Source organism: Bombus bifarius, unplaced genomic scaffold (assembly GCF_011952205.1).
Source record: "Bombus bifarius isolate JDL3187 unplaced genomic scaffold, Bbif_JDL3187 scf7180000007996, whole genome shotgun sequence".
Classification (NCBI taxonomy): Eukaryota; Metazoa; Arthropoda; class Insecta; order Hymenoptera; family Apidae; genus Bombus; species Bombus bifarius.
The window spans coordinates 3019248-3036028 of NW_022884376.1; the positions used below are offsets into that span (position 1 = coordinate 3019248).

Sequence of the window (16781 nt, forward strand, 5' to 3'; positions counted from 1 at the left end):
AGACTCTCATAATACTGCTAATTAAATTCGATAAGTTATTTCCAGGTTGCGTCACTGTTTCTTCTGTGAAAAGCTCCTTTCGAATCTTTGTGAAACCTAAACGAAGCAAGCAAGTGGCGGCATGAAAGCAATGACCTTGCAGCGGGAGGAAAACTGTGGATGAAACGAGTTATCCGACAGGATGCATCGCGCTAAACGCGGCTGCACAGCGGTAAATGACACCGGGCTAATTTTCCGGCTGGAAAATCACGGAGCTGAGCAGCTAGCGTGAACGCAACGTGTCGGTGACACTTCAACAAGTGGATACAACGGGTTGCGCACGTGTCGCTGACACGTTTCGGCCGTGTGCATCCCACGCGAAAATCGCTGATAAAAGTACAACGCTCGGGGAACAGAGAAAAGTCGGAGTCATTGATGCGGATGCATCCAGTCGGAGCAGCTATTTTTTGAATCGTTTCGCGAATGCAGTGTACCGCGTAACACCGCGATGGTAGATCGGAGATAAGCCCGTAGTGAAATGTAGCTATTAACGTAAATTACAAATGAAATAAAAGACTCTCCGAATTTAAACTCTCGAATTTCTTAATCTTCGAATCGTTGAAACTTTAAAACTGACATTTTGAAGCTCCGCATTTTTTAAGCTGTAAATCCGCGAACGTTTAAATAACGATCGGCTACATAATTCTTCAAAACCGAATCATTTTTAATTATTGCGAAAAACCTCGAGGATTTTGCAAAATTAGTAAACGATATCGCCGAAACCTGATCGAGAAATACGCGATCGATCGAACAGATCTCGCTAGTGAAGCGAAATATCTTACATGTTACAACTCAACAAGAGAGAAAGAAAAACCAAAGGAGAGATAAAAACGGAGAGAAACAATGGCACACGAGCAGCAAGACTCGGAAGACGAACGAAGAGACAAAAGAAGTTGAAGGCTGTCGAGAGAAAAAGGTGAGAAATGAGCCACTCGGCAGTATCGGAAGAAAAAAAATTGACAAAATCGACGAACAAGAAGAAGAAGAAGAGGAAGAAGAAAAAGAAGAAGAAGAAGAGATGGAGGGCCCGTTATAGCGACCGTGTTGCATCGCATTAACCAGTCGACCGAGTGATCTTGATCCCATCTCTCACCGCGACGACGCGACGGCCTGCTTCGTCCCCTTTCGATCCTTCGAGTCAAACGTGATCCGGCCACTAACGATCTTCTGCTGTTACTCCGGTGGAGATCATCGTTCTAACCACCTCAACGTTCGCACCCGCGTTCACGTTCGCTGTAACGCGTTCTCACCGCGAAACATACCGCCAGACGTAATTTCTCGCAGGTGCTGCGCGCGTTCTATCCGTTTCTCGCGGGTAAAGGTCAACCGCGAGTTCCATAGTCTGTTAGAGACCGTTATTACCGGATAATAATGAATTATGATAATTCGATAGGCGACATTAGCGTTGTTTAATGCAACGCATATTGGACGAAGAGGCTATGAGAACGTACAAAGTTACGGTTCATCGAACGTTCGGACTAATATCGCGTAACGATTATTTCCCGCGAGAATTTGCTTCAGTATAGTCACGAGAAAAAAGTAACGGCTCCAGAAACTGAGTTCGTTATCAAGCATATAGCTTTGTAATGGAATAATTCTCACTGTTCGATAGATTGACGAGGGATTTCGCCGCGAACGCGATGAATTATTTGCCAAGAGCGCGCTATAGATTGTGTAATTACGTGGCAATTGCATAATTGCGAGGTAACGAGTGGTGGCCTTCTGATCGAAGATGCGACACGAGGCAACGCGGCTAACGCGAAACTCGGCCAGGTCGATAACCTGCAACCCGGTGTTAATTAACGGCGTACGCACAAACCACCAGAGTTACTCTCTCTCTCTCTTCGGGACAGGGGCCTCGACATTCCCGTTACCAACCTCGTTTCGCTTCTGAAATTCTCTGCCAATTACGCTTCGCGAATTTTCATAATTTTTACCTCATCACCCTGTTCACGGGACTCGTCCACCAAACGGACGCTTAATTGCTACGTGACGGCTGTTCGTGTATTTCATTTTTAAAAAGTATATCTGAAACGTTTGCGTGGCGTGTGTAAAAACCAGGAGCTTTTCGAGCGGAGAAAAATTAAAAAAGAAAAAATAGGAAGAAGGTTCGATCAAATAAATCTTAACGCGGTACAGTCGTTTGATTCGAGAGCAGTCGCACGGAAGAGTACACACGCGGCGAAATCTTCCGCCACAGATCTATACCCATCTTCTTTCTTTGCACCCTATAGCTGATCAGACAAAAGGGAGCAAGACTCACCTGAACGTCCACCAGATGTTGAAGCACATCGTGTTCAGCCAGAAGAACGCAGCCAGGAAAAAGAAATGCGCCATGATTGCTGAAACAGAACGAGAAAAATGGACTTCGTTACAAACCTCTTTACCAATGGGTAAGGAGCTTAAAGCTGTTGCTTTTCTCGCTCCTGAGAGAATTATTTTTCCCACGGATAATGGACGGGGAATTTAATGGACACGAGATGTAAAAAGAAAATTGATCGACTCGTTGATGTTCCGCCATCGTGGAAATAAGAAAATGCAAATACAGTTTTTGTATTCCTGATTCAGCGTAATTTTATTCGCTATAGAACGAGCTGCAGTCACATAATAGCAATCAATTCGTTGAAACTTAATCACTCTGATTAATTGACCACGCTTGGCCTCCCGTGACTATGTATTTCAGTGGACAAAGTTATAATTAACGCGTTGATAATCGCTTTTCCCTCTATAATCTTACCGTTTAAATTCTTTTACGATCAGAAATTTACATCTCCATGAATGACATTCGAAATTGCCATATTTAAAATCGTGCCACCTACAAATTCTCAGGACCCACGGAGATCTCTCTAATCAACGAGTCCGGTATAAGTACAAAAGATCTCATTGATCGCTCTTCCGTCCTTCCGACGCCTGTTCCCAGCTGACGGAACGCCAAAACCGTCGAAACAAAAGAAGACAGAGCTGATTCCCAGGTTCCGCGATGAACTCTCAAAGATTCATGAACGGGAAAGGGGCGGAGAGAGGTTCCAGTCTATGGTATGTCGGGGGGCCTCAGACAAAGCTTCGGGGGAGAAAGACAGCTTTTGTAAAGATCCGTTTGAAAAGACGGCCGGTTGACTGGGAACGGTTTAGCGCACACCGGGCTAACACCGGTTGGACTGGATAAATTTTTCAAGCTGTCGTGCGCATTCGTTCTTAGAGATCGCGGCAGCGGATACAACGAGCGTGGAAATTCAGACCGCGGCTGGCCATTAATTTCTGAAAACGCAATCGCGAACCACGCGTCTACAGAAAACACACGCGCATGGGGATCCTTTCGATCGGAGCACACCCTTCGCTTACGAAGAGTAGGGTGGCCTGTCACCCTTCGTCAAAAGAATAGTCGGTGGCGAGCAAAGAAACTTTACAGTTTGTTCCCACTAAAGGTTAAGGCGCATTCGAAAGACGTCGAGGTTGGTCCGTTTGTAAAACGTAGCCACGAGCCGTGCATGAATATCCGAAAACTCGATCGACGCGGGTTTACATAATATGTACGGCGTGGACAAAAAGGTTGGCGCGCTTGTTTGTTCGATGTAATAGGCTGATCAGGGGAGAATGGTTGGACAAATACGGGGCTGCTTGCACGTCTAAATTAATAGAATTGAATTGCCGTAGGTACATATTTAATCGTATCACGGTATTGTTACGCACGTTACATCGACTGTTTTCCACTATTCGCAGGATCAATATTGGTTCACCGGTGTTTTCCAATAAACGGAGGTTGTAACGCGACAGTCGGCCGCTGTGCAAAGCAATCAGTTCGTGCGCTATGAATATACAAAAAGTATCGTAAAAACGTTCTTTCGTGCATTTATACCTTGCTTTCTATCATTTCCAACATCTTTCGCGTCTCGATAAATCGTATTATACTACGTGACTACTTGAAGGCATGGCTGAAAACAATTAAAGATAACCAGAGCCATTGCAGCTTCTTGAAAGCTTCTATTATAGTAACCTTGCTGCGTCTTTCCATCCAATCGTATTCTTTGATCCTTTATGAAATTTGTTAAGTTCGAAGGAGAAATGAAATCGTCGATTTTATGATACGCGTGGATACGAGATGTTACTGAGATATTGAGAAGCGAGAAAGTTCTGTATAAATCCGCGATTGACGTATTATCGATATATCGACTTTAAGACAGTCACCAGGAAGAAATGCAGACGCAGGGAACAGGTACAGAAATCGCAGTAACACGCAGAACGATCCTCTGATTGTTGCCAGTAGCGTGCCTTAAATTTTTCGATAAATTTACGTATTTCGCTACCTCTTTTATCAACGTCTCTTGCATATCTTGACAGGATGTAGGAAAGAATCGTTCGAATATGCTTCATCATCTCGAATGGAAACACAAGTCCGTAGAAGAAAAGCAATAGTCCCGTTCGCAATACTAACGGTATATTTGCTCGCGTCGGACCACTGTTATGTATTTCGCTCTGTACACATGTCACACCGACAAAGCGCGGAAACGTGTGTTCAAGGAATGCCGGTGACGCATGAGAAAGTTTTGTAACCGCTTCGCGATTTGCATTCACCCGTTATGCACCGTCGATCGCGAATATTTACGATTGCGATCTTTTCTCTTTTTTCTCATGTGCAAGTACGTGGATAACTGTACGGTGGCAGGGGCAATTAACACGCGTTAACGCGAGATCGTTCCGTTCGGCGTAAAAATGTGAGAAATCGATGTTACGAGAGCGAACACCTTCAAGGATGGCCTTGAACAATTGGTTTCGCTTACGTGAGCACGAACTTTGTAGGTTCGTATATGGAAGAGTCAGCGTTTAACGCGCGAGAGAATTAATTTCGATAACAGACGGAACAGATCTTTTTAAATATACCTTGGCTCGCACAAAAGGTTACTTCTATTGCAATAAAGCGCTGGAAAATTTTACTGCGCATTTAGCGATTACGTTTCATTCTTGTCCTACGTGTTAAAAAATAAATACATCGTATGGTGCAAACAAACTGACCTTCTTACGAGCCATGCAAACACTGTTCTGGACGAAGTGTACGCACATACGTTTCTGCATGATTTAGAGACTTCATCGTGTCACAAGAGCGTCGAAGAACCATAATCTAACAAGCGACGTTAGCAATATTATCTTTTTTCTCGTGTCGTTCAGGAGAACTCTTCTCGACGCTTAAAGTACATTGAGCCGCACGTTGTACCTATGTAGGATAAATTAAAACCGTCTGAAGAATTCATGCGATAATACGACGTTTAAAGGCAATTTTCTTAAACACGAGTAATAGCCTCATCGCGTATTCCCCCGACTTTCGTTGGCAATTTCTTCACCGACTGGAAATCGATTCTCTGTAAAACTGTACGCACGCATTCGTCTACGCGGCTCGCCGCCAGCCCGCAAATTAGACGTGTCCTAAGGCGTTCGAGGTTGATTAACAAAGCAACGAATGACGCTTGTCGACGGATTACGCGATGTAGAAAAGCCGAGGAGAGGCAGCGGGGCGAGATGAAAGCGCGTCGAGGTGCGGAGGTTTCGAAACTCGACGATTTTCCATTGGTTCGAGGTTGCTCGAAGCAGGATTAACGGCTGCTACGTGGGAAAGTCCTCCGATAATTCTTCGTCGAAAGGCTTCTGCCGGCGGCGTTTATCGCCCGCCCCGCCCGGAAATAATTAAATTTCCAAAACTAATTACGCCTCGTTGCAATTACAACTCCGACGACATTTATTCGTGAACAGGCAACGACACACCCTGGCGCGCGTGGGTCCGGTCGGCTTAACCCGAAACCGTGCCCAACCGGTGCCGACGCCGCGCCATCCTTTTCGCTCTTCTTTCGAAATTTACGGCGACTGTTTCGCCGTTTGGACAGAGAGAAGACCGCGTCTCGCTGTTTGTTCCACGTTTCCATTCCTGTTTCCCATTTCGATCGACAAGGACGACGAGCGATTCCCGCCTCCAAGCAATCGTGCAAGTTTCTTTGTCGGAATTAGGACGGGGAAAGGGGAAGGAGAACAGAGAGGAAAGTGACAACGCTCGGAAGAAACGGCGCGATAGTTGGATCGAGAGTGCTCGAGAGTTTCGCGATATCGCGAGACCCCTTTGATATGGTAATGCAGTTGCACCGCGACCCAGGACGCGATCGAGCTTTTCCTTTCTTCGCGGCAACTTCGCATTTCCGAATGGGATTGTTGAACGCCTCCCAGAGAGGAATCCGATTGAATCGCTGTTTGCGAGCACCGTGACGCCGCTGCTTCGTCAGGCTCTGATTAACAGCCTGACACGGTTTCCATTCGTATGCACTGAATGAAATTTTTCGGATCCAATGTTTTCCAGGTCGAACGTAAAATTTATCTACGAAGCGATCTACGTAAACACTTTCCTCGTTTTACTAATTATGGTTCGAATAAGGATGTTCATGCAAATGTATACCTTTATAAATGCAACTACGCAAATTGTATCTACGTAGAAGATTATTTTTACTAGATATATTACAACAACTATTCTATGTTGGATATTTTATACTTTTTTTTTTTGTGGATATTATGCTGCATTCTGTACAGCTTCGCCCATTTAAATTTCCCATAGGTGCATAAATATCCACAGTCTAATTAGCTAGCGAGCTAACAGAAGCGCGATAAAATTTCGAAAAATTGCCACCATCGACATTCACTCGGCTGTTGCAATGTCTTCCATTATCGTGGCGAGTAATTTGGCGCCGGTCGTTGAAATCGACCCTGGGCGCAGCGGCAGGCAACACCGGGACCAGGAAACGGGGAAATAACGAGTGACGTGAGAGAGAAAGAGGGCTTGGAAAGCGGTCGAGGGTTAATTTAAGTCAGGAGAACCGAAGGAACCGGGCCGGTTGCTGCGTTACGACCCCATGGCGCCGCGAGGGCGAGTGTCAAGGGTTGAAACGTCAGCTAGTTAAGAGCCTCGATTTGCATGGGGGGTTGGAATTAGATTGCGCCGCCTTGACCCGTCGTTTATCCTTTTCTTCGTTCGCGCGATCGTCTAATTGCCAGGGGATGCGATGCACGCACCCCTTGAATCGTTGTAAACACTATCGATTTCTAGCCACTACCTCGCTGGCGCTTGGATTCAGTTCCAAGCAGAAACGTTTTCGTTTCGAGACATTAGCGAGATTCGCGGAGGCTAATGCGGAGAAAGGGTTGCTCGCGTGATGCTGTTTGATCTGTCGGATCGAGCTTCTGAACGTGAAACTTGGCCCGAAGTTTGTTTCTGCACGCTGCATGAATAATGCAGCTTAAGACTACCCGACTGCTGCTCGTAGAATCGCTGCTTGATTTATGATCTCCCCGTGGTTGATTGCTCTTGGTTATTCAGACGACCAGAATCATAGGGTTGAATTATGTCTCGGATGAGCCCGCTTACTGCGATTTCCTTCTTAACGCGTCGCCTTATCATTTTTTAATCGTTGCATAATTCTAGCCTACCTACCGATTCACGAGTACCGTACGTGTAAGGGAAATTATACCATCTGTTTGTGTTTCAATTCGACTGAAATAAGCGATATCTATAAACGATTCCAAATTTTTATTTTTCTTCTTCCATGGATTCCTCGATCTTGTTGAGAGCCTGATGGATCGTTGCCACGATGTCGATGGGTTACGATTACACGCTCGAAAGAAGTAACGGTTGATTCCTTATTTAACAGATTTTATCCATTATCTCTTATCCCCTTCTGCTACAAAATCTAAGTTATAATGACTACTGCCGCTACTGTTAACGCGATTCCGTATTACAATAATGAACGTTATTTTAGTATAAAAGTCGTACGTTTCTTAGATTTAAATTACAGTCTCGTTGCGAGCGTTCATTCACTAATTCCATCTACCCGTAGGAATTCGATCAAGTCCTTAGATAAAGTCCATCGACTGCCCGATCTGCCTTCTAATCACGAATCGCCCATTCAACATCTGTTTCTTGCCAGCGTGGCAAATTACCGATTCTACAGACCTGGCCCCCGGCAATCTCTACGATCTGTGTTTCAACGATCCTCCGAGTCCAAACACGGAATTAGTAGAGTCCCGCGTGCTGGTCACGAATACCACAAGAAGCGCGTACCGTTCTCAAACGGTTAACTTCATTCCCGGTCAATTTAGCCGCGAAACTTATCGGTGGTCTGGCGTCTTCGACGGAAGAAATTCATTAGAACCTCAGCGTGGCTGAATGGACAGGGTGAGCCGACAGCAACAACTTCGGAGATTAATGTCGGTGCATTAACATCGGTGATTAAATTAAATACTTGGGAATAGCACCGCGACGACTCGTAATTAAATCATACTGGATTTATCGCGTAGTCCCGATTTAGATGGGATTAGAGTTTGATTCAACGCGCCTCGCGTCGCAACCCTTCGCCGCGCCGCGCCGCGCCGTGCCGTGCTGTCTCGCTTGCTCTCGTTCCCCCGGAAAGGGTTGGTACGCGGCGATGAGTTATGAAAGTTAGCGACAGGCCCTCGGGGACCCTCTATCGGTCAGTTGAAATATTAAGCCCGAAAAGAACGACACGCGCAGCCACTGTGGACGCGTACCAGGACCAACTTGATTCCCCGAACACCAACTACCTAAACTTTTGTCGAAAAAGTGAAGTAGTCCGTCCACTGAACCGTGTTAGAGTTTAATTAAGGTAATGTATACTTACAGAGGTGAGGATAAAAGTATTCTTTCCGATCGATAAAACGCAAGTCTCTTCTTTTTTCCCTATTATTTACGCATTAATAACGACTATATGATATTAGTATGTCGGAGATAAGAGGACACCGGTGCCTTCCCTCTGAAACCTCAGGAAAATCCATAAAAACATTGTAATTAAACGATTTGCCGTCATTCTACCCAATTGTATTTGTTTGAGACTTGTGACAATGAGCTTGGGCTCAAGGCGACAATTAGTCGCCGAACGTAGCCGCGGTCAACGGGACGAACTCTCCATCTAACAAAGGCATTGAGTAACCCTATAGCTCTCCTTAAAAGAAAGATTTGTAGCGACCCGTGACAATAAACATTCCAACGGTTTCTGTCCCGTAGCTCGCCACACGCAGGTCCTATTTTCCGGGCAGGATGTTTACCAGATGCCGACGCGTCTCCGCAGTACGTGATCGGCTAGCCCGAGGATCGTTATAAACGCTAATATCTAGTTACCTAAAATCCCTCAACAGATACACAGTCTTTGTCCCAGTTACAAGAAGACAGGAGAGACCTATTTTTCCACGAACGACGATGTCATTTTCTTGCAAAATCTATCAACCACCAGGCCACCTGGAGCGGAATTACACGTTCGTTTTTCAAATTTGTTAATTCTGCAAATCGATTAGGGTCAGCAAAGTAACCTGATAGCAGAATCGTTCTACTGAACTTTGTCGAACGATTCGCGAACTTCTACGTACGGATGGATGTACTTCCTAATCGTAGAAATATCGATCGAATTCTAATTCCCACAAAGTATGAATGAAACCTTGAGAAAACGTAGATAAAAGATTAAAGCTCTTCTAATCGATAAGTCGACCCAATTTTTCTCTAACGCTAACACAACGGATATTCTAATCACACGATGTTGACATATTGACACGGGGTTTTCGAAAAATTCGCTCGACCACCCAGGCAAAAAGGAACGGGTTCGAGGATCGAGAGCGGCTTTGACAAGAGAAACAAAAATACTCGGTCGTCTTGGCGTATTACAGGCGTAAGTAAACGGATAAATTCGCCAGGATTAATAAAAGTCGTACGCTTTTCCCATGGAATTACGATCGACCATTTTTACGAGTTATCGGTCGCGGGCAGGATGAGAGAGAGAGAGAGAGAAAGAGAGAAAGAGAGGGAGAGAGTGTTCAGGGATTTTACGGCAACGTTCGCGTTATTTCGAGAACCGAGCAGCGTTTCGCCGGTGCGTACTTTACATCCATAATTCCGGCTGGAATTAATTGGTGCCACGCAGCCCTCGACGTCGAAAATCATTTCGCGACGAGGAGATACGATACGCCGGCCGTGTAAACGATTAACGTGAATAAATAAACGGAACGCCTAGCTACTAGGGGAGGGTGGAACGCGACCCGGGAAAAATTTATGTAACGGAAATGCGGAGATTAATGATTTCAGGAAATGAATCGGTCTAAACATTTAGACGTTTCAAATTTTGCGAATCCAAGTTACTGGACGGTGGAAGAAGAAACAGAAGTCGAGGTAAAACGAGAGAAAAAGAGGAACGAGGGAGGAGGGGAAGGTAGACGAAGTTGGTTATTCGCGGAAATCCGACGCCGACAACGATATATCCGCTACAATATTAATAATTATCGTTGACTCGTGTACCGGCCCATTCGAAGCGATTCTTTCCATTTCACTTCCGCTTCGACCCGTTTACAAACGGGCCACTGTCGCGCACCGCCGACAAACAACGCACCTGCGCATGCCTGTAAACCAATTTAATCAAGCCCGCGATAAAACTGATGCGACGAATATTAGATTCCGAAATGGATTGCTAGTATAAATCCCGCGTGAAATACGAATGCGAGAGGCCAGCAACGCGCAGCAACCTATGGAGTGTGAAACGCGAAACGAAAAAATAAAAGATGGGCAAGAGAGAAAAAGTATCGTGACTATAATCGTTCGCTATCGAAGCTGCGCAGGAAATTTACAACGCGTTTCACCGGCACCATGCTCGGGGGAAAAGGTCTATCTCGATAACTGCGAGCTCGTTTGACAAAACGCGGTCACGTCTGGCGAGGTTTTTGATTTTTTTCTTGTTGCATCGATTAACGAATCGGAGTTTCCAATCTCGATGCAAGCGTATGGTGAAATTGAGATAAATAAGCGGAGAGTTTATTGTTTGGAGGAAGGTGTGCCGGGTAATGTGATTCGCTGAAAGAATGCATTACGCAGTGTATACCGTGCACACGCGGCCCCTTCGATGCAAGTCCAAAGAAAACAAACCTACGGTTACATCGTTCCTGCATTTGCCCGCCCCGAATTGTCCTAATTTACAAGTGACTGGCATTTATTTCGTGGTGTGGCACGCGACTTCCTGACACCGAAGAACCCTCGAATCTTTCAAATTTCCAATTTATAATTTGACGTTTCATACTAATAAAATTTCACAAGTGTGTCTCTAGCCCCTAAATACTGTAATTGGATATTCAATAATTTCGGATGTCGATGAAATATCGTAAAGCATTAAATTTTAGTTTCGACACTATTGACAAAATTTAACAACAAATAGAAATCCACCGATAACTGACATTCGCATGACGTTACCGTAACTCCACTGGGTGTCATCGTAATACGATTCTACCTTAATTAATTCCAACTTAACTTTTGCTTTAACTTGCACCAAAGAAAATCTTAATAAACCTCGTCTTACAAATCCCGCGTTTTATCGTTCACGCCAGATCGAATTTAATCGAGGTCACGAGGATACTGGCCGATGGCGTTGAGAACCGCGGAGGTGGCCCATATTCTGGCCACTTTCGGCCGACGCAGGTTTACGCGACGGAGACGGAGTTCTAATGAAAAGCACGGTGAATCAGCGTACCGGGTGTATAAATACACACGGACTACCCCTTCGCGTGGTTTCCGCGGAACACAAGCCGCACTCGAGACCGCCCAATGCGAATCCACGACACAATCGTCGTCGAAGAGACCATCCACCGAGCATAATTTATCCGTCTTACGTGCTTCCACAAAGAGCGAGTAAGTGTCTACACGACTGCTGAATAATGCTACAGTCCGATGTAAGTACTTGACGTAATCGTCACATTGTCGTATAATAGTTGTAAATCATCTACTCAACAGGAATGGCCACTTTCTCGTTGCCAAAAGCAACAACGATATTTCGTAACTCGATTGTTCGTGCTATTTAAAAGAAACTTCGACGAGCTTGTAAATTATACCGCGGCCATCTCTCTGTTATCAAGGAAAACACGAGTAATCAATGATTATTTTCCACTCTCGCAGATGGTATACGTTTGGAACTGTAAAGTTGGGAGCACGATATGGACTCCGATATAATCGACGCGTTGTCTGGTCGAACAATATCCTACAGGTGTATCCTTGTTATTCCAACAAACACAGCGTGTTCGACGAAGAAGCAAATCGTGTCGTTTCGTAGCGACAAATTACTACAAAGATACCAGACATTTTGTTATACGCAAAAAAGAAAGAAATAATTTCTAATCGAGATTAACGAAAACCAGTGGGAAACATTTGCAGGAGAACGGAGAGAGAGAGGATTAAGCGTCCATCTGAAAGTCTGCCGGTCTGCACCCTGGTAATCCGGACAATGCGAACTCCGGCTAATAAATTTCAACTTTCCCATTGTTCCTGAGCCATAAGTGGACGAGCAATATGCAAACGAGCTACCAGGCGACTCGAGATGCCAACTATACAACCAGCGACCAACGAGGACCGTCGCGTGTCTCGACTGCTTCCGATTAGCCTCGAAAATCACGGCAACTTTTCTTCGAACAGATTCGTCACGCCACTCATCGCGACTCTAATCGACGCATGATTCTCAAGGAGGCAATCAGCGATCCGTGCCGACGAAATTCCGTTATATTTAGACGTAACGAGCCAATCAAATGGAATCCAGCGAGGACCAGCGTCAGCGTGTAGAATATAGCAAAGAAGAGAACGGGACTAGAAATCGGTCGAACGACGGAGAAACACGGTATACACTCTGTACTCCACTCGAGATCTCCACTTATGGTTGCTCGGCGAAACCACCAGAGCGACGCTAGCAGAACACGGGCCACCATAGATTGTGTGTACGTCTGTGTCTCGAGTGTAGCTGAAATTGCCGACGGATGACGTCGTCGGAGTTCCTGGAGGAGCTCGTCAGCCAGAACCTTCATAGTTGTCTCTCCTTCGACCCTCTGCTACCAGTCTAAACGTCCACGTGACGAATTACCTGGAGAATAAGCGGCTTCTTCTTCCAACGTCGCTGAAAACCAGCCTCCACCCCTTTCCCCGCCTAATTAATTTCCCGCTCGTCGAGAGCAACTTCGACGCTTCCTCCTTTTTCCGCTCGAAACTACAACACACCGGGCCTCCTTTTTGCGCCCGGATAATTAACGAACGAACCTCGGCGGCTAGGCTGGGCCAGGAACGCTTTTCTCTCGCTTCTCCATCGTTTGTTGCCAAAGAGTAACAACGTGGTCTCTCGTGGGACGTCAATTAGCGGGTTCTTCGGCCGTTTTTCGTCTTTCTTTCCTCGGTTTCCTTTCTCTGTGGCGCAGTTCGTACGAAAGGGCCCTGTGTCTCCAGGATCGCTTCTGCGCGTCGTACACCGCGTTGAATAATGGACGAGAAGCTTCCAAAAATACGAGAAGCCTCGTGCACAGAAGAATATGGAAAGCGTTACGAGGAAACCTGGCAACCAGGGGAGCCTGGAAATCGCGTGTATCGCGTTGTATCTTCTCGCGAGGAAACATCGTTTCCGGTTGCTTGTTACCCGAACGGCTCTTGACCGAGCGCTTCGCCCTTTCTCTTCTTTCGCCCAGCTATTTTTCTTTCCCAAACGTCGAGTCGACGGCAGATCGAGACAAAGAAGCGGTGCCAGGGAACGGACGTCTGCCACGAATCATCAAAGGCTTGGAGACTCGATAGGCCGGAGATAATGGTCGCATAAATCGGCGAAAAATTTCGCGGATCGCCCGTTTTATTCGGGAAATAAAGGGTACGATGACCTACGGTCCAGACGTACGGCCTGTCGTCTCGTAAATTAAGAACGACGATCGGTCCGTTGTAAAGCGAAAATAAACGAGTCGTGGCTGTACGGAATTAGCGAGGCCAGGGATTTTTCGACCAGTCAGGCGAACGATCGAGAACAAGACAGGGGCACTTGGTTGGAGAAAGAAGCTGCAACGCGTAGGTGACACGCGGAGGAGTACAGGCAGAGAAATCTCTGACGCGAGATGAAAACGTAGAGAGGAACGATTAATGGGGATGGGGGATTTGGAACAGGAGAAAAACGGCGGAAAAAGTCAGGAGACAAAGGGTTGCCAGGGGAAAATATGTATCGCGGAGCACGCACGATTGCACAACGGCTTACGCGGAGGGACGAGACCAGCCCCGAAGATTGTCGTTCTGGCAAGCGGCCAGGAAGCGGGGCGAAGTTCGAATTTTTGTTGCGTCGCGATATAATAACGCTCGCCCGCCTTAGGAATTCTGTAGCCACTCCAGAGTCCCTCGTGAAAGAGAGAGACAAAGAGAGAGAGAGGGAGAGATAACGGAGAGAAGAAGAACGAGACGAGCAGAGACACGAGAGAGGCTTTAGACTTTAGACTCGCCCTCTGTACGTTATACGTACGCGCGTTTACGAAGCCGTAACGTAACGTATTCCTGATCCACGTGGTGGCACGCGTGTGCGGCCGCGCACACGTCGAACGCCGGTCGATCGTACCTAGTCGAGGGTCCTCGAGGGTTAAGCCGCTTTCCAATGTTGCTCGAGTACGCAGTACACAGCGGGGCTATTAAACCGACGGACTCGTGAAAAACTCCCGCGTACGTCGGCCTACCGTCGCTCGGAGCACACGCTGATTCGACTCGTTAAAATCGTGGAACAGAACGGAAAAAGGGAAATGTCGTTTTGTCGGTATTTATAAAGCTGTGTTTTCCTTGCCGTGATTGGGCCGGGATATACACGCTAAGAGGCTCTGCTCGAACGTTATTACTGATATTGATGCTACTGTCACAGCCAGCTTTTTACGAGCCGATAGAAAATTCTTCTATGGAAATATAATGACGTGAATCTCGATCCATGCATTATCCTAATCAATCTACGAGGCAACCTGTATTATCGTAATAAATCGCTCCATCTTTGAATTTTAAGGAAACATGACCCGCCTAATTCAAATCTCCTATCTAGTACTTTTACATTTTTTGAAATACGTCGTAACATTCGAAGTTCTACGTGTTCGTCTTTTAAGTAACATCATGATATAATACACACAATCTGCTATGAAATAACGAACAAGTACTTTAAATTAACGATGACACAAAGAAGACGACCAAACTTAAACTTTCTTCGATTTCGATATGAAACAAGTATCAAATACTGAACAAAGTAAAATATGTTCGACTTTTTCAATAAGTGTCACGAATAGCTGTCCCGATACTCGTGACCGGCAGTGGATACCCATAATGTCAGCGAAGTCCTAAGCAAACAAGGAGTTCGCTATTCAGCGGCCAACGATTTCTAATAACCGCGACGTTTCAATCCCGGAAAGAGGTCCGATGGTCCTCTTCGTCCTCCAACGACGCGTTCCGACGCTCGAACGCGCGTCCTATCGGCGAATTCGAGTCGCGTTCGTGCGGAGGACACGCTTCGAATGCAAACCGAATCCGGTTCTGCCAGCCAGAAGAGCGACGAGAGGGTAGGAGAACAGATCGGACGTTCCCGATGGAGCTTTTCGTCCAGAGGCTGTGTATATTCGTCCGCAGTCCTGTCCGGCCACACTCTCCCTGTTTCCCTCGGGAACTCGCGCGATTACGCAATTTCCGCTTTGGTTTGATTCAATTTTCGAAATCGTTCGATTTCCTAGCAGATGTTCCAGACTTCTGGCTTCGAGTTTCTACTTGGAACCGGGTTCCTTCTCTTTTTTCCTGGCTCTCTGTGGGATAATTAGGGAACGTGGGTTTTACTATTGGGAATAGATTTTCCACGGGGAAGAAAGAATTCTGGAGATCCGGTGCAATTAGTTTCTGACAGCTTGTTAAGGGCTCCTTGATATATGAGGTCGAATTCTGCGATGATTATGACGATTTGTACCCAGCGTGGGTGCGCTGGACTGGGCATTGTTCAAGTTGAACTAACCGTGGACTGTTTTCTGCCGGAATAACGATGCAAATAGTAGCGCATGTTATAACAAACGAATACTAGGACGAATAGTTTTTATTTCATATAAAACCAGAGTGCTACAACAATTACAATTTGTCCCTTTCGCGTATGCTAGTTTGTTTATACTTTTTACGATAAAAAGTTTGTTCGTAATTTAACATATAAATATACCGCATAAAAGTTAGGTAAACTAATTCGATATTGTTCTTATATTATTTCTACTAGATGGTAATTTTGATTTAAAGAAAACAGGATGACTGACTCGAGAATCAATTTATCCCAGCATAATCAACCGCGCAATATGTATATTGGAAAACGAATACAGAGTTTCTCTTTTTTTCTTTTTTTTTTTTTTTGTCGCTCGACATCGTGACCTCCTCTCAGGGAAATCGCGTTTGGAAGATGAAATATAATCTTCGAGACTAGAAACTACGCTTTCTACCGGTAGTTCTTTTTCACTAACGCAAAAACGCATTTTACAGAATACAAAAAGGTAAATAGTTTAACGACGCGAGAGAAATTAATTACACGAAGGAAAGCGGTGCTGGCAAATTGCGGGAAATTTCTGATCGAAGGCTTGGCCGGCCTAATGACAGGAATCATCGATGCTTAGCCGAGTATCGATTATCTGTCGATGGAACGTGTCACGTGTGTTAGCTGCATGTGCACCGCGTTGTGCATTTACGCGTGCCAAAGGATGCGACCGACATGCGGATGCGCCTTGACACGCGCGACGCCCGAAACTCCGTTACAACGCGGCGCCAGCCAATTGCTCGGCCGGCAGCCTGTTCGCTTCACGTCCTGATGGACGTGAGAGTATCCGAAATCATCCTCGACTCAACTCCGTCTATCGTATCTCGTTCAGATTCCAACTCTTTCTGTTCATTGATC

The 16781-nt window shown here is 45.9% G+C and overlaps 1 protein-coding gene across 1 annotated transcript in view; it reads right to left on the reverse strand.

The window, feature by feature from the left end:
* Positions 1 to 16781, reverse strand: part of LOC117205899 (probable G-protein coupled receptor Mth-like 1) — a 153925-nt gene that overhangs the window by 93923 nt on the left and 43221 nt on the right. Inside the window, exon 4 of the mRNA XM_033444726.1 lies at positions 2303 to 2381. Coding sequence (XP_033300617.1) covers positions 2303 to 2381 — 79 coding nt within the window. The remainder of the gene's footprint in view (positions 1 to 2302; positions 2382 to 16781) is intronic.